Source organism: Pipistrellus hanaki (genome assembly GCF_964339955.1).
Source record: "Pipistrellus hanaki genome assembly, chromosome: 15".
NCBI classification, from domain to species: domain Eukaryota; kingdom Metazoa; phylum Chordata; class Mammalia; order Chiroptera; family Vespertilionidae; genus Pipistrellus; species Pipistrellus hanaki.
In genome coordinates this window covers 14,419,370-14,438,382 of record NC_140517.1, presented here as the reverse complement: position 1 = coordinate 14,438,382, position 19,013 = coordinate 14,419,370, and the positions used below count along the sequence as shown (strand labels likewise).

The window sequence follows — 19,013 nt, the reverse complement described above, 5'->3', positions numbered from 1 at the left end:
TTTGAATTTTAGTAGGTAACACAGTGTCGGGGGTTAAGAAAGGGTAATAGTCTAAGATATAAAATGACTTCTCCTAAGGAGAAGTTTGTACAAGTCACTAAGTAAAGGTGTTAACGAAACAATGTCACTCCCATGAATTTTCAATGACTTCCTTCACGGTGTTGCTGCCTTCTGTGCTTTTCTCCAGGAATTCCTAGCCCCTTCTGTTTTATTTCCTAGTAATCAAGTCATACATACCTCAATATCCTCCATTAAGTCACGGACTTGGAGCAATTTATGATTAGAACTTAGTACCACACTTCCGACGCTTCCAACAATGTTCTTGTCATCAAAATCCTTGAAGGGATTGAAAGCTAGTCCTGTTATCTAGAGACAAGAAAACTCCAGTTTCAGCCATTACCAAAATATTTATAAATAACACCCTGGTAAATAATAGGTAATCAAATACCATAAATTAAAGTAAATGTTGGGATTTCCCCCCTTGCTAATATCTCAAATGAAATACCTCTCATTATAAGACTAGAGGCCCAGTGCACGAAATGCATGCATTCCGGGGGGAGGGGGAGAGTTCAGCCTGGCTTGTGCCCTCTTGCAGTTTGGGAGCTCTTGGGGGATGCCCGACAGATGGCTTAGGCCCCCTTCCCAAGCCGGCAGGTGAACATCCTTAGAACTGCTGCGGAGGCGAGAGGCTCCCACCACTGCTGCTGGGTTCGCCAGCCATGAGCCCCGCTTCTGGCTGAGTGGCGCTCACCCTGTGAGAGCGCACTGACCACCAGGGGACAGCTCCAGAGTTGAGTGTCTGCCCCCTAGTGGTCAGTATGTGTCATAGCAACTGGTCATTCTGCCATTCGGTCAATTTGCATATTAGCCTTTTATTATATAGGATCATATGAGAAAGAATTAATTAGTTAAAGATGAGTCATTTACTGTGACCCTCAGAATTATTATTATTTTTACATCTTTATACCCCGAGGATTCATTTTACTAGGAAGTAAGTATTCTGTTCTTCAGGATAAGGCAGCAATCCTACTTCTGTTTGTTAGGTAATTGCTGGAAAAAAAATACAATATACTGATATGACTAGGTTGGTATACTGAATCAGTGATTATTCAGGTATTCCCAGCTTTGTACCAATAGTGAAGAGTTGAATCAATTCACATCATAACACAGAAACTTAGTTAAATCCAGAAGCTTGTTTAATGCTCCCCCCTCTATCCGGGATCATTTTCAGAGGCTTTCAATCCTGCCAGTGTAAAACAGAAATTAACAGCACACAACCTTCTCTCGTTTGGTCTGTGAGCTTACATTTCATGGTGCATTCTTGTCACCCATATGCCTACAGCCACCAAATCTCACTTTTATTCTGGTCAGAATCAGCTTCACACTCACTTGAACATTAACTCCTGGGTGTTTATTCAAGAGCTCCTCCAGAGCCGCAGCTGATGGGAAGGCCAACCGCATGGGAGCTGGGTATCCGAGAGTGTAAGAGCTCAGAGGCAAAGTTGAGATGTTTTGGCTAATGAAACAGAAGTGAAGTGGGAATTGATCTATGTATGTTCTCTAAAGGTCAAAAACCTAACATGAAACTCCCCCTCCCTCCTTTCTTCTTCCCTTCCTTCTTCCCTCCTCCCTCCTTCCCATGTTACCTGCTCAGCATCAGGGTAGCAATGGAAGAGATCAAAGTCACCGAAGACTCAGGAAATGGATGCTTCTGTAGAAATGTTTCCTGGATCTCCCCAAGGGCCATCAAGGACTTTTCCAGAATATTTTCTACCTGCATTTAGAGGGAAATATCATGTGACTTGTGTAACCTCAGGGCACTGTGTTAGTGAAATGATGATTTTGAGGGGGTTGGAAGGGAAACAGGGATTTGACAATGATGTAATGGGAGGTGACATTCATTGGAGAGAACCCATAGGAAGTACCTGTAGTTTGGCTAAAGGTCGTCATCCTCTGTGTCACTAAGGGCCCCCAAAGAAATATGTACATGATATAAGCTGCCCTAGATCTGCTTATGATAGGTTTTTGTTTTTTTTTAATATTTAAAAAGAGCTTTATTATAATGAAATTCACACACACAGTTCACCCATTTTGAGTATACAATTCAAAGATTTTTTTGTGTGTAAACTCACAGGGTTGTGCAACTAGAACCATGATCTAATTTTAGAATAGTTTTCTCTCTCTTAAAATAAACCCAGAACCTAGTAGCAGTCACTGTCCATTCTTCTGTCCCTATCTCCTCAATCCCTAGGTGACCACTCATCTACAGTGTATAGATTTGCCTCTCCTGAACATTTCACATAAATGGAATCTTAATACATGGCCTTTTGAGATTGGCTTCTTCACTTGTCTTAATACTTTCAAGATTCACCCAGGTGGTAGTATGTACCAGTACTTCATTCTTTTCTGTTGCCAAATAATATTTCATTTTATGGACATACCACTTTTTATTTATCCATTCATCAGATCGTGGACATCTGGGTTGTTTCCACTTTTTTGCTATTTGGCCATTTGGATAATACTGCTATGGACATGATTGTACAAGTTTTAGGTGGACACATGTGGACCCATCCCATGGAGTAGAATTACTAGCTCACATGGTAATTATATTTTTAACCCTTTGGGGGAACTGACACATTGCTTTGCAAAGTGCTGTATCATCTTACAATCTAACACTGCACGAAGGTTCCATTTTCTCTGCCTCCTTGCCCACACTTGTTATTAGGTGTGAAGTGGCAGCTCACTGCGGTTTGATTTGCATTTCCCAAGTGACTAATAACGTAGGACATTTCCCCATGTGCACAGCAAATACAATTTACTGAGTGCTAACTGTGAGCCAAGCACGTCGCTACGGTCTTTTCACCGGATGACGGCAGTAGGCAGGCTGGGCTCACTGGGGTAGAGAGGAGGACCCAGACAGGATCCACAAAGCAGGGTCTTCAGTGCTGCAGACTCAGCGGTGCGCTGGGAGAGTCCAGGGAGAGGCCGTGCGAGACCTGGACCTGCCAAGACTAAACGTTTCCAAGGAGAGTTGGCCAGTGGCATGTACTTCACCCACCTGCTCAATGTCATGCCCGGGTCTTGGCCCACTTGCTGCGTCAGCTTTCACTACACCGTTGAGGGAGTGGCCGGGGCAGAGAGTCGCAGGAATGTGGAAGCCCGGAGTGCTGCTGTTTTGAAATGGGCTTTTCAGTGGTTGGCCACTCGGGTAAATCAGGGAGTCGACAACATAGACCTGGGAGTTTTGAAAAGCAAACATACGTTCCTGAACTGTTTATTACGGTTTTATTTTTATTTATTTATTTTTTAAATATTTTTTTATTGATTTTAACAGAGAGGAAGGGAGAGAGATAGAGAGCTAGAAATGTCGATGAGAGAGAAACATCGACCAGCTGCCTCCTGCACACCCCCTACCGGGGATGTGCCCGCAACCAAGGTACATGCCCTTGACCGGAATCGAACCCGGGACCTTTCAGTCCGCAGACCAATGCTCTACCACTGAGCCAAACCGGCTTTGGCTGTTTATTACTGTTTTACATCTGTGTTCTTCTGATAAGGAGTTCAGTGTTGTTTACACATTTTAAATACATTTTCATAAGAAGCAATGCTACACTGTGGCAGGGAAGGAAAATACATTATTACATATCACCTATGGGGAGGATCTGTATTTCAGGTTGCTCTAAGCAAATGACATAACTCCTTGTTGAGTGGTAAGAAGATTAAATATCTAATTAATACCACTAAGCTTGAAAGGGGAATGCAGAAGAGAAGAGTGCTGACTGAAGTATTGCGCAAACTGTGCTTTTGTATCTAGGGCCTTAAAAGCATTCAAGACAGTCCTGACATGGAGAACACGGAGAAGTCCTACATGAAACAGAAAACATCAACTCTCCTTTCTGCAGGCTGCCCTCATGGGACACAAGTCAAATGATCAGCTATTTACTGAACAGTCATGGCAAGTACTACTCCTTTTGTTTTGAAATGTTCTTTATTTTCAAAGTTACATCTATTGAAAACTGCAAAGTAAAATATCCTATCCTATATAATAAAAGGGTAATATGCAAATCGGCCAAACAGGGGAATGTGACAGGTTGCTATGACATACACTGACCACCAGGGGGCAGACAATCAATGTAGGAGCTGCCCCCTGGTGGTCAGTGCATTCCCACAGGGGGAGCTCTGCTCAGCCAGAAGCCGGGCAGGCGAGAGCAGCTGTGATGGCAGGAGCCTCTCCTGCCTCTGAGGCAGAGCTAAGGAGCAGCGAACAGTCAGGTGGTAATGAGTCAGGGCTTCTGGACTGTGAGAGGGATGTCTGACTGCTAGCTTAGGCCCTAAGGCGGCAAGCGAACATTCTCTGAGGGGTCCTGGACTGCAGGGGGCCAGGATGAGGAACCTCCCAGAGTGCACGAATTTTTGTGCACCGGGCCTCTACTATGAAAAATAAAATAACAAAAGTAAGTATAAAAAAAATAAATGAAGTTAAGCCCTAGCTGGCTGGCTAGTTGGTTGGGGAGTTGTCCTATACACCAAAAGGTGACGGGTTCGATTTCCAGTCAGGGCACATACCTAATTTGTGGGTTCGATTCCCCAGTTGGGGCTTGTGCAGGAGGCAACCTATTGATGTGCTTCTCTCACATCAATATTTCTCTCTGTCTTTTCCTTTCTCTTCCACTCTCTCTAAAAGCCAATGGAAAAATATCCTTAGGTGAGGATTTAAAAATAAATAAGTAAACAAGTAAATAAAGTTAAAAATAAGACATGAACACAAAATATTTGCAACATGTACAACAAAAGGTTAATATCAATAATGAATAAGCTCTCTTACAAAGAGACATCCAATGGAGGATGTTCAACCTCCTTAGTAATCAATAAAATGCTTCTTTTTTTGCCTTTGAAATTGACAAAAATGAAAAGGTGGGGGATGGACGGTGAGAAGGTAAAATAGTTCCTTTTAGGACGCGAGGGTAATTTTTCATCTATTGAAAATGGAAAAGCCCATCAGCTGTGTTTCTAGCACTCTATCCCACAGAAATATTTGCAGTATTCTGAAAGATGCAGGTATAAGATGTCCATGGATGGCTATTTGCAAGGGTAAAATATCCAAACAAACATTAAGAATAAGGAGTTCACTGATGTGTACCGACATGAAAAGATACCCTGACTCAGCACTGAGTACAACAATCAAGGGGCCGAAAAATTTGTCGACTTTAACCCCGTTTTTATTAAAACAAAACAAACCAACAACCTTTGTGGATGCATCAAAAAGGTTTGGAAGCGTATGCACAGCAAATCAAGATTAATCTAATAATAGTGATTACATCTAGAGAATGCTTTTTATTTTATATGCTTTTGTTCTAATTTTCTCAAATAAACCAATACAGATTGCATTTATGTACTCATTGCAATATTTGAAAATGCAGAAAATGGAAAAAAGAAAATTAAAATCCTTACTAATCCGACCGCCTTAATTGATGTGTAGGGAGTAGAAAGAGGCATGAATAATTATGAGGAAGTCACATTGGCAAACGTGGTTGCAACGAAGGCAGACATCACGGGGGCACGGGTTTTTGATGCCTGTTTCAAGGTTGCTCTCTGCTATGGCAAGGCACGGATCTGTCTTTGTCTCCTGTGATTTCTCCTGACACATATGTCAGAAAAGCAGTGATGTGATAAATGAGAATGTCACCACTGATCCAGTTATTTAACAACCTTTCAGATTTTTTTTCATAAGAGAAAATTTAGTTAGAAAGTCACAGAGGTGGAAGGAATGGGCTATAGAAGTCATGGGCTCCAGAAACAAGTTACAGAAGCAAAATAAGATTTGCACGAGTAAGCTTAAGGCTATGGACCTTGAAGCTTGAGAGTCAAGGATTGAGAGGAAGGGGAAGGCTTGGGCATGCTCCATAGAGAGAGCTGCCTTAACATATAGTTTTTAAATGTATTGATTTTAGAGAGAGAGGGGGGTGGAGAGAGAGAGAGAGAGAGAGAGAGAGAGAGAGAGAGAGAACAGTGACTTGTTATTTCCTTTATTTATACATTCATTTGCTTGTTTCTTGTATGTGCCCTAACAGGGGATCTGACGGGGGATCAAACACACAACCTTGGGGTATAGGGACAACACTCTAACCAAGTGAGCTACCCGGCGAGGGCACAATCCTCAGATTTAAAGGTACAAATACACTTGCTAATATTTCCATTGAGTCTCCACAAAGCATTTTATAATGCTACAGTCCATACAGGGTACAATTTCCAGATCATACATTTTCTGTTTTATTATACGTTTTCTCCTTTTCTGTTTTTCACTTTCCCCTTTCTCACACCTTGTTCCCTCCCAGCCTCTGCTTACCTGCACTGACTCGGAGAATCCTGGGATAATGGCTGTCAGTTCCTGGAGCACCTCACAAGCTTTCTGAATCGCTTGGCTGAAGTTGCATGCCATTTCATCTGTGGCCTATTGGGAACAAAGGTTTTTGTCAAAATTGTTTGCATATAATCACTGTACGTTAGTAGTTTGAGACATGGCTTTAGTGAGAGTTGATCTTTGATGACATTAGAGGCTCTATGAATCACAGGCTTTCCATAACATTTGTTGCTTTCAGAGGCTTTCCTGCAAATAGAATTTTCACCTCTTCATACAGAAAGTGGAGAACAGGTCATACAGTGATTGCTCCAAGAACAAGTGAGTCTGAAAATAAGATTTGCAAGAGTAAGCTTAAGGCTATGGCCATGATCAAAAGTGTGGGAAACCCGGAATTCAAAACAACAAAACTTTTCTATTCAGAAGTGTGTTTATCCCCTCAGGTTTCCCACGGTGATTCCCTCAACCCAAGAGTTCACGTTCACGAGGGAAGTCCTTGAAATACCGCATGCATGGCAGGAGCCGGGAGGCAGAAACCTGAGAAAACAAACAAGCCCAGAACACTAGACATGGCCCCAAAGCATAAGCGGCTACTTGTTTTGAACTGGAAGTCCAACCCTGAGACAACCTGCTTACACCAACTACATGGTTGGAATTCTACAGAACCACTCACAGCTTAATTCAATCAAGTATTCAGTAAGTCCTTATTAAATGCCTACTGTGTACTCTTGGCTCAAGGACTGGAGCAGTTCGTCAGTTAAGACCCCGCCCTTACGGGCCATGCAATTGAATAGGCTTATTCCTGATTCACAGGGTTGTAGGGGGCTGGGTCAGTTACAGAGAGATCTCAGAACTGAGGCCCGCACAGTTTGGCTTTACGCTGTGGGACTGAGATGTGAATAAGAAGGAGTGAAGGTAAAGGACACACAGATGCCACCTGGCTGCACATCTGCCTGCTGGTCAGGCTGTTCTCAGCATCATTCCAGCTGCAGCCTTATCTGACATTTCAGAGCAGAATGCGTAACCTGGGCTGAACCACGGCAGGTCTCACCACTTACTGAGCCTCTCTTTAATGTCTCTTCATCAAGCCTTAGAGTGGTTGCCTGAACTGACTCAGAAAAACTGGAAGTTTTGTACAGCTTTGGATAGATTTATTCCTAGGTACTTGCTATTATATCTTTTTTTTTTTTTAAATCTAATCTTCTAACTGATAGTTGCTGATATGCAATAATATAATTCATTTAGTATATACTGATCTGATGTTCGGTAACATCTCTAAATTCTCTTGATATTTCTAATAATTTGTCTGGAGACTCTTTGGATATTCTATCCTTCAAATTTTTCTCTGATTAAGGCAAGCAAACACTCTTTGTTTAAGCTGCTGTAGATCACTTTCCCCTCGGCAGAACACAATGCTGTCGGAGACAACGGTGAACATCCGGTTTCCATTAGCACTGACAGCAGATCCAGAGAAAATAGGACTCCTTTCTAATAGGAAAATGTCAGATTGCACATAGGCAGGGCTTGTGTTTTAAAAACCCCAAAACAACAGGGAGAAGCAGGATGGCTTTCTTTAGTCAACACTGTTTTAAAAAATATATATATTTTATTGTTTTTTTTTTACAGAGAGGAAGAGAGAGGGATAGAGAGTTAGAAACATTGATGAGAGAGAATCATCAACCAGCCGCCTCCTGCACACCCTCTACTGGGGATGTGCCCGCAACCAAGGTACATGCCCTTGACCGGAATCGAACCTGGGACCCCCCAGTCCGCAGGCCGGCGCTCTATACACTGAGCCAAACCGGTTTCGGCATCAGTCAACACTGTTAAAGCAGCTTTGCCTTTCCCCCCATTTGTCTGAAAGGGGAACAAAGGTGAAAGGAGAGTTGAAAGGGTGAGTTGGAGGAGGTGCCGAGGGGTTTGCTGCTGCTCAGACAGTGGGGCAGGCCAACGTGGGTTCCTCCCCACCGGAGCACTAACATAGCAGCATTACGTAATAAGACCGTGAGTACTGAAATAGGCAGAAGGCCCCACATGGAGTGTTTGCATGGACTTGCTTTGGTTTTGTTTTTAATCGGGATACATGTCTGTCTGTCAGGCATTCCGGGGTATATTCTGCTCAGCCAGTGTGGCTCAGTGGGTGAGCATCGACGTATGAACTAGGAGGTTCAGGGCTCGATTCCTGGTCAGGCACATGACTGGGTCTCGGGCTCGATCCCCAGTGGTGGATGTGCAAGAAGCAGCCGATCAATGGACTCTCTTTTTCATCACTGATGTTTCTATCTCTCCCTTCCTCTCTGAAATCAATTATATATGTATATTTAAAAGTGCTATTTCCATGTAATGAAAGTACCCAGTTGTGACTTCCACGTTCCTCACTCACCTGATGGGACGTGTTCTGAAGCGATGCGTGCAGATGAGTGGCGGAGACGCCTGGATGTGTGTCCTCTGTGGGGCCTGAAGCTGATCCCACCGGAGCCTTTCCAGCCTGTGCTCCAGACGCCGGCCTGGTGAGCTGCGCCATCGCAGGGAGCGGCAGGCCGGTAGGCACAGGCGTGACTGACGGTCCCTGCTGTGTGACGGCGGGTAGGACCGAAGGAAATGGGCTGACAGAATGGCACAGGGTCTTGGACTAAAAGACAAAAATAGTTAAAAGGAAAAGGCTAAGTCTGATTTTAACCAAATAATGAAAATTAAGGCGGTGTCTCCAAAATTGCTTTGGAACTCCCAGGGCCCTGAGATATTAATAAACACTTATCTCAAAAAAGACCCTGTGCTCAACTAGTCTGGAGGAGGTGGCGTATGATATCACCCTCTTTGAGGTGCACAATGTCCCGTGTGTATTTAGTGTCAATAAATGATAATGAAACAGCTACCATGTCCTAAGCATGGGGAAGTGAGGGGACGGCAATGAACAATGTGAGCCAAGTCCTTGCCCTCACTGAGGGTCCACGTTAGTGGTAGAGACAGAGAGACACATTGCATCACGTGGTCACTAATGCATGGCAGATGCCAAAAAGGGCACTTTTGCTGAGAATGAGAGAGAGAAAACTGTCAGTGTTCTGGAGGAAGGTACTTAAGAAGTGCAAGAGCCCTGAGGCCACAGCCTGCTGTTTGTTTGCGGAAGAACAAAAAAGCCGGATGAGCAAAAATGGTAGGAGGGGAGCCAAAAAAAACCCCAAAAACCCCCAAAAAACGATCCAGGGGTAGAGTGGGAATGAGGGAAGGGGGTTGGAGAGCATCTCCTGTGTCAGGAAATTGAGAAGAGTGTGATTTTACTTTGAATGAGTTGGGAAGACAAGGGAGGGGAGACGCTTTGAGGAGCAGCTGCTGGATCTGACTTCTGCTGTGAAGGCTCCTCTCACGCATGTTGAGAAAGGACAGAAAGGGGCCCAGGACAGAAGCAGGGAGTTCGGTAGGAGAAAGATGCAAAGTACAGACGGGAGCTGATGGAGGCTGAGCCTGGGGTGACAGTGGTGAAGATAATGGGAAGTGGTTAGGTTTGGGGCATATAAAAGACTCTATGCCCTAGCCGGTTTGATTCAGTGGATAGAGTGTTGGCCCGCAGACTGAAGGGTGGGTCAAGAGCACATACTTTCTTTGCAGGCTTGCTACCTAGTAGGGGGAACTGTGTGTGTGTGTGTGTGTGTGTGTGTGTGTGTGTGTGTGTGTGTGTGTGTGCAGGAGGCAACCAATGAATGTGCCTCACATAGATGTCTCTCCCTCTCTCTCTTCCCCCTCCCTTCCACTTTCTCTGGAAATCAATGGAGAAAATGTGCCTCACAAAACAAAAAGGCCCTGAGAAGTCTTATAGTAAAAAACAAAAAAATAAAAAACAAAAAAAGCACCTTTTTTTTAAATTTCCATCTGGCAATATTTTAAGCAATATTGGCTGTTATTCTGCAGAACATCACTTTGCTTGAGAAATACTGACTTAAGGGATTTTTATTTCACCCCCCTTCCCTTTTTTTTTTTAAAAAAAAAATATATATATTTTATTGGTTTTGTACAGAGAGGAAGGGAGAGAGATAGTCAGAAACATCGATGAGAGAGAGTCATCGATCAGCTGCCTCTTGCACACCCCCTACTGGGGATATGCCCGCAACCAAGGTACATGCCCTTGACCGGAATCGAACCCGGGACCTTTCAGTCCCCAAGCCGACGCTCTATCCATTGAGCCAAACCGGTCCCAGCCCCCCCTTCCCTTCTATAGTGATAACAATACCTATTTCTTTTCTTTCTTTCTTTTTTAAAATGGATTAAATAAATGTAAATCTATATTTAGACAGCTACTGAAAGGTTTTTATGTAGGACACAAACGCAAGAAAGCTAAGAAATTTCTTGAAGGTGAAATTTTGTATCAATAGATTATGCAGAGTTTCTACCTGTCACTCAAATTTCTTTCTTTTTCCTTTTTAAAATTAAAAAAATAATTATTGCATTGCATATATTTTTGTAAGATGCCACAAGTTCTTTTTGGAATGAAGCAGGGAATAAAGAAACAATCAACAAAAGAAAATAATACCAGCATGGAAGCCAATAGATAGACTTTAAAATCTTCTTTCATAAATAATCCATTAAACCTCTTTCCTGCACTTACATACTTTCCTTTCCTTCTCAGAAAACTATAATTCAGAGCACTCTGTGAGACTCTGGCAGGATCCACCAGGACTGATAAAGAGAACACGATTCCAAGACGTGTACTGTGAAGGTTAAGTACTTACAGGATTAGCAGGAGCAGGTTGGTGACATCTGTTTGAGAGATGAGTGGCTCCTGTTGAAAAAAGAAAGTAGGTTAGGCCTGGCCCATGTGGCTCAACCACTGAACCAGGAGGTCACGGTTCGATTCCTGATTCCTGGTCAGGGCACATGCCCAGGTTGTGGGCTCAATTCTCAGTAGGGGATGTACAGGAGGCAGCCAATCAATGATTCTCATTATTGACGTTTCTATCTGTCAATAATCTCTTAATATCTTCATCTGGAGGATGGCTGTAAGAGTATCTGACAATGTGAAAATCAAAGCAATAGAGTAGAGTGGAGAAAAATGCCACCTCGGATCAGGGCCATCAGCTTGCTGGGAACAGGGAACTCAACCTGCATGTCAGCTGTGGCTGTGGAAAGGGGTTAGGATCACTAGATAAGCCAACAGGCTGCTGACCTAAGGGTGTCCTAGTTTGTTGGTCTCCTGACAAACATTGTGTTTGGACAGATCCTGCCTTCAAAGATGAGGGAAAAATCAAAACCAAAAGAGAGCCTCTGACTAGCATAGAACCTGGGAACTGAATCCAGGGGACTCAGAGAAAAGCATAACTAAAAAAATTATCAACAGCAAAAAAAAAAAAGCTATTTAACCAAATCCTTAAAAAGCTATGTAACATCCTTAAGAGAAACAGAAAGTCTTAAAGATAAATCAACTGAAGCTAAAATGCACAAGAATGAGATAGATTAAGAGAAATAAATGAGCCCCGCACAGCTGGTGTGGCTCAATGGTTGAGCGTCAACCTATGAACCAGGAGGTCATGTTGATTCCTGGTCAGGGCACATGTCCAGGTTGTGGGCTCAACCCCCAGTGTGGGGTATCCAGGAGGCAGCCAATCAATGAATTCTCTCATCATTGATGTTCCCGTCTCTCTCTCCCTGTCCTTTCCTCTCTGAAATCAATAAGAATCATCGCTAGATCCACTTTACATTGGTCTCTTTTTTCACCCATTCTAGTTATCAGGAGATCTCTATAACTCAACATAGATATTGATTGAGGTCATTTCAGGCTAATGCATCATCCCCAAATAGTATTTGTTTTTCAGAATTAAAAAATAATGAGAGAGAGCACCACAATTTGACTTTGCAAAGATTTCTAGAAGCTTTTCTTTAAAAAAAAATTTTTTTTAATTGATTTTAAAAAGGAAGGGAGAGGGAGAGATTAGAAGCATCAATAATGAGATAGAATCACTAATTGGCTGCCTCCTGCATGCCCCCTACTGGGGATCGAGCCTGAAATCCAGGCATGTTCCCTGACCAGGAACTGAACCGTGACCTCCTAGTTAATAGGTCCACACTCAGTCACTGAGCTACATGGGCTGGGCTAGAAGTCTCTCTTTTTTGATGGGGAATTTGTAGAAAGAAACTGTCTTTCACTTGTGTATATGTAAAAAGAAGATGGGCAAAGGAATATCAAGAAAATAAGAATTTATAAATGAAAGCAAAGATTGCAATACTGGGATCAGACAAGACAGAGTGTCATGAGTATTTACTGGATACCTGTGGTGATGACACATCTCAGCACGAATTTTCTTGTGCATTCTTTAAGGCAGTTACTGATGTCACTTCCCATTACCTGAGGCCATTTTGTTTCTTGGGATTGCGACTTCTCTTTTTGTCTCCTTGGGTCTCCGATGTGAATGAGAATTATTTCCATTTCTCTTGTAACTTGAATCTTGGTCTGAAAAGACATCTATTTGGAGTTAATTTATAGGATACAGCTCTAACTTTAAGTCTATAAAGTAGGTATTGCAAGCACATATGTGATAATCAAGAAAACACAAATTAAAGATGAGTATCCATTTTTTATTTTTTTTTTAAAAAAGAGCGATAATGTAGGACTTCTGGAGCAGCTCTTTTGCTCTGGAGCACAGACATCACCTTATATGATCCAACTCCTCAAATTTAGGCCCACTGACTGGTCAACATGACACAGAGAATTAAGTTCATTTTAAGAAGTTACATTCTAAGCATAATATTCTCCTTTGTGATCCTTAATTCCTATTGATAGAGATAAAAGAGTTGAGAAGGTGGACAATAATATTCTTTTAAAAATATATATATATTTTTATTGATTTCAGAGAGGAAGGGAGAGATCGAAACATCAATGATGAGAGAGAATCATCGACTGGCTGCCTCCTGCACGCCACCTATTGGGGACTGAACCCACAACCTGGGCATGTGCCTCTGACTGGAATTGAACCTGGAATCTTTCAGTCCATAGGCAGATGCTCTATCCACTGAGCCAGACCAGTTAGGGCGGCAAAAATATTCTTGAACGTGCCTTGTGTGCATTTGGTGTTTCTCATGCAGTTGATCATGGCTAGACAAAATCATGCAACTTCACTGACTGTGTCTCAGCTTAAATTCAGGGTCACAAACCCCAGGCAATGATACTGTATTCCCCTGGTCTAGTCCCACTTCCACTCTCCTAGATAACCCTGTCCCACTTTGTCCTCTACTCAAATCTCCAACAGCGAGGAGTCTCCCTGATCCTCATTCTCAGGTCAAGTGATAACTTGGCTTTCTGCCTCAAGGGGAAAATGCAAACTATTAAGAGTCCTTTCCACAGACTCCCACCACCAAACCTGCCCACCTGCAGGCATCTGTCCCCACAGATACCGCCTTCTCTCTCGTTACTACCAACTTCCCCTGCTCCTACACAAAGTGAACCCCTCCAGTTGCACACTGTTTGAATCAAGAGCATTGTCCTGCCATACTTTTTTCCCTGTCTTAAAAAACCCGCCAATTTTCATCCCCTCAGGAATTATGTATAGTTTCAGTTCATTCCTGCTCGAGCAAAATTCCCTTAAAATTATCTAAACTCGTACACCTACTTCCTCTCCTGCTCTTATTCCTGTCTTAGCCCCTGACAACTACTAATTTGTTCTCCGTTCCTATAATTTTGTCAATTCATTTTAAGAATATTAAATAAGTAAAATCATACAGTATGTAACATTTTGGGATTGGTTATTCCTCACTCAGCATAATTCTCTGGTGATTAGTTCATGTGGTTGTATGCGTCAATAGTTTGTTTCTCTCTATTGCTGAATAGTATTCCATAGTATGGATGTACCCCAGTTGCTTAGCCAACAACCTGTTGAAGGGCACCCGGGCTGTTTCCAGTTTGGGGCTATTACAAATAAAACTGCTATAAGTGTTCCTGTGCATGGTTGGCTCTAGAGGCCTGATCAGATTCAAGTCCTATTTTTAAAAAAAAAAATAAAATTACTTAGTCCGTGGTATCAAGTAGTCCATCAGTAGTCACATAGTGTCTGTCTCTCTCTTTCTGATGTTAGCAGTCATTCATGATTACTTCCTAGATCCATCCCCCCCCCCCCCCCAGGAGTTGTGGGAACTCGTGTTTAATGTTTAATTACAAACTACTGAATTTATAAATATCAAAACATCACACACTAACTGCTGAAACAAGAGCAAAGTCAAGGCCGAATTATTTAGAAGTAGTAGCAAATATGCAATTCGAGGATAATGATCAACTGATGGCTTTCCTAAAGCATGGAGTGTTTCAAAGGATGTGCAAGACTGACCTCATCGCAAATGGCAGAGTGCTACAGATATTTTCAGATGTTGCCAAGACAGAACTACATTTATGAGTGGTTGTCATGTTACCCTACGATGATTAGTTTGAGGTAATGTGGTTGTGCTATTATTTTACTTTACCAATGGCATGGAAGTATTTTAAAGTTTTCACAACCAGTCTGACTGTCTTGGTACACTCAGCTGAATATCAACTCTATGACAGTACATACAACTTTTAACACAAACCACCACTTCTCATTCTGACACTGAAAAGAAAAATCTCAGGAATGAATAATTTTATATGTGAGCTTAAATGCCTTTAAAAAATATATATATTTTATTGATTTTTTACAGAGAGGAAGGGAGAGGGATAGAGTTAGAAACATTGATGGGAGAGAAGCATCAATCAGCTGCCTCCTGCACATCCCCAGTGGGGGATGTGAGTCAAACCGGGTAGGGCTTAAGTACCTTTTTAAAAAATATTTTTAGCCAAAACCAGTTTGGCTCAGTGAATAGAGCATTGGGCTGCAGACTGAAAGGTCCCAGGTTCGATTCCGGTCAAGGGCATGTACCTTGGTTGCGGGCACATCCCCAGTGGGGGGTGTGCAAGAGGCAGCTGATCGATGATTCTCTCTCATCGATATTCCTAGCTCTCTATCTCTCTCTCTTCCTCTCTGTAAAATATCAATAAAATATATTTAAAAATATTTTTATTGATTTCAGAGAGAGGAAGGGAGAAGAAATAGATATGGATAGAAACATCAATGATGAGAGAGAATCATTGATCAGCTGCCCCCAGCATTCCCCCCACTGGGGATTGAGCCCACAACCTGGGCATGTGACCTTAACTGGAATCAAACCCGGGACCCCTCAGTCTGCAGGCTGACATTCTGTCCATTGGTTTGTCCATTGAGCCAAACCAGCCAGAGCTTAAGGGCCTTTTTTTTTTTTTTTTTAAAGAAAGATCCTGTGTTCAACTATTTAGTGTGCAAAAGTCAATCTATAACCTCAGTAATACTATACAATAATACAAAGTATTAGACTTCTCTCTTGAATGTTAAGGAACAAATTTGCTAATACTTCTCTCACCCACTTGTTATTTTGCAAGAGGCATTTCTTAAATTCATAATAAAAAATGTATACACACTGTGACAACACTAGTTATTTCAAAACACCTCTATGCAATTACATGGTGCAAATACTTTAGTTTTAAAGGGAACTAGCAATATTGGATTTCCAAAGTGTTTTCACCTTTGACGTGAATGTGAAGCTATCTAGAAGCAGAAAACAAACTTTGAACAAAAAATAGAAATTGCACAATAATATAATATTAACAGTAATAATGACAATATTATGCTAGGCGCTGTTCTAATACCTCACTTGCATTATCTTAATTCTGATAACAGTCCTTTGGAGGAAACTGGCTGCACAGCGGTTAAGCTGCTTGCCCAGGTGTCACAAGTGGAAAATCAGAAATACAAGATCTGAGCTCAGGACTCTGACCTATGATCGTGACTCTTGAGCCCATGCTCTTAGCTTCAGTAACACGCTTCCTCTCATTGTGGGAATGTAGATTCAGAATTTGCAGAACTGGCTTAGATAAATTGAATAGAATTCTTTTTTTTTTTTTTGTCTAAGATTATCTTCTGCACAGCATTCTACACTCCATAGCAGTAATCTCTTGCAAGTACATGAATGATAATATCAGAAAAAGACATTTTCACTCCAAAACTAAGAGTAGCTGAGAATGTGTAAAAACTCAACTCTTGGAGAATGAAAGATGGGTACAATATCATCATCATTTAGGCTAAGTAGGAGTTGCTTTTCCAGTCCTGGAGATGATGAAAAACTGTTCACAACTGTAAGAGGGCCAATACTAGGGATGCAGTTTATGAGAATGAAACACAAGGCCAGTAGACTTGTGCAGAGGAGTTTAGGCTCACAACCGTGGGCTCAATAACACTAGCACATTATACTGCAAAATAGGACAAAAATCTCACAAAGAACTTGAAAGGGTAAGAAGGAGAGATTTGAAGCTAGAAATTCATTACATTAAAATACTGGGTCCTCTCAATACCCAGTATTTGAGGAATACTGTAATGGATAAATATATCTTGTAATAAAGAAATACTGCAATGCATTTTGTTTAATGAAGTACCTGTATGTGCTTTGTATTTTCATGAGAATGTATGTGTGATTTTTTAAAAAAGTGACACAAGAAGGATGGAGGCGGGCTGGAAGAGGTCAGTGGGGGAAAAGGGGGGCAATATGCAATACTTTCAACAAAAAAGACTTAATTTTAAAAAAAGTGAAACAAAATTTTTACCTAGACAATCGGGGACATCATAAAGTCTCTGAGAGTTCACTGAGCTAAGAATAAAAGCTTTATGTAACCACCACCATGAGAAATACTACTTGATTGCAAAAACAAAAACCATCCAACCCCCTCCCCAAAATTGTACACCTACCTTAATTCTCATCGACTTCTGATGAAACAAACCTCTCACTGATGAAAATCTCCTCACCCCCCATCTTCTCATTTTCCTTCACCACATTCCTTTTTCCTCCTTTGCTTCCTATTCTACTCTCTAAAGCCCAAATACTGAATGGATTAAGGGGTTCACACGTGGAAAACGGGGCTTACCAAGAGTACATTTTCTCTCACACTCTGCCCAAGTCCAGCCATGAAGGGAGCATCGAGGCACAGCTCTTTTCTGCTACCGGAGTAGGTGAGGAAGTGGCTCCAAAGGAACAGTTTCTCACTCCAGCCAATATCATGAAAATCAAGACCCCATGTCCCTGAGGTCTATCACCCAGGGACATGCTAACTAGCGCTCTCACAAACTCTCCTCATTTAGAATCCGTTTCTAAAGTGAGGTCTTTGGCCCAGGTGGCGTGGCTCAGTGGTAGAGCGGCGACCGATGAGCAAGGAGGTCATGGTTCAATTCCCTGGTTGTGGGCTTAATCCCTAGTTGGGAGTGTGCAGGAAGCAACTGATCAGTGATCCTCTCTCATCACTGATGTTTCTCTCTCTCTCTCTCTCTCTCTCTCCCTTCCTCTCTGAAATCAATAAAAGTACATTTAAACAATAATAATAAAGTTAGGTCTTTGGCAGCAGGCAGCTTTATCACTTACCAGCCTGGCAAATGAAATAATGCCCCAGGGAGCACAAGTCTACTTTCGATGAGATCCGGTTGGACTTTCTGGATACGTAAGGGCAGCTGGTGTGCGTGGTGGCGTGGCGGGCTGTGACATCTGCAGAAGGAAGACCAGACCCAGACGAGCTTCATACACAAATGTCAAACATTTAAAAAACACTTTTACTGAATTTATTGGGATGACATTGGTTAATAAAAAGTGAAACATTTAAAAAAATAAATATAGCCTTGGCTGTTGGTGACTTGGTTGCTGGTTCAATTCAGTTCAGTCAGGGCACTCATCTAGGTTATGAGTTCAATTCCTTAGGGAGGCAACTGATCAATGATTCTCTCATTCCTCTCTCTCTCTCTCTCTCTCTCTCTCTCTCTCTCTCTCTCTCTCCTCTTTCTAAAATCAGTAAAAGCATATCATCTGGTGAGGATTATAATATATATATATACATATACATATACATATACATATACATATACATATACATATATATATATATATATATACACACACACACACACACACACACACACACTAAATTTACCTTTCAATAAATGAAGATTTAGTTTCCATCACCACATATATTATAGATTTAAAAAATATATATATATTATATTGATTTTTTACAGAGAGGAAGGGAGAGGAAGAGAGAGTTAGAAACATTGATGAGAGAGAAACAATGATCAACTGCCTCTTGCACAACCCCGACTGGGGATGTGCCCTCAACCAAGATACATGCCCTTGACTGGAATCGAACCTGGGATCCTTCAGTCTGCAGGCCGATGCTCTATCCACTGAGCCAAACCGGTTAGGGCTATAGATTATTTTTTCATATCATGTGTCCTTTGTCACCAAGCTAGGCATTAATTTATTTAGACTTTAATAAAGATACTTATGGCACAAAATGCCTTGGAGTTTTTTCTAAGACCACAAGATTATGGTACATAATTTTGAAAATATCTAAGAAAGACAACAGGTGAGCAATTTCTCTCCTAGTTTCTGCATGAGAAAACTTGGGAGCCAAGAATGACGAAGAGATATTTACCAGGAAAAAAAAAGACCCTAAAAGGTTTCCCACTTCAGAATCTTGCACAGTATTTTCAGTGAAGTATTAGGTAAGTTAGCCTTGGATAGGCTCTGAGAAAATCCCATCATCTTTACTACACAGACAAATCAAAGGGTACAGCACAAAAGTAGAAATATTTCA

At 41.8% G+C, this 19,013-nt stretch overlaps 1 protein-coding gene across 2 annotated transcripts in view; it reads right to left on the bottom strand.

Annotated features, from left to right (window-relative positions):
- PKD1L3 (polycystin 1 like 3, transient receptor potential channel interacting) overlaps positions 1 to 19,013 on the bottom strand; it is a gene marked incomplete at its 5' end in the record, with an annotated part of 79,073 nt that overhangs the window by 43,938 nt on the left and 16,122 nt on the right. Inside the window, 9 exons of one of the 2 annotated variants that reach the window (XM_084906680.1) lie at positions 238 to 366; positions 1,390 to 1,516; positions 1,647 to 1,774; positions 3,059 to 3,235; positions 6,347 to 6,451; positions 8,742 to 8,990; positions 11,083 to 11,132; positions 12,693 to 12,809; positions 17,792 to 17,911. In XM_084906680.1, coding sequence (XP_084762806.1) covers positions 238 to 366; positions 1,390 to 1,516; positions 1,647 to 1,774; positions 3,059 to 3,235; positions 6,347 to 6,451; positions 8,742 to 8,990; positions 11,083 to 11,132; positions 12,693 to 12,809; positions 17,792 to 17,911 — 1,202 coding nt within the window. The remainder of the gene's footprint in view (positions 1 to 237; positions 367 to 1,389; positions 1,517 to 1,646; positions 1,775 to 3,058; positions 3,236 to 6,346; positions 6,452 to 8,741; positions 8,991 to 11,082; positions 11,133 to 12,692; positions 12,810 to 17,791; positions 17,912 to 19,013) is intronic. The other variant, XM_084906679.1, reaches the window with a different exon arrangement.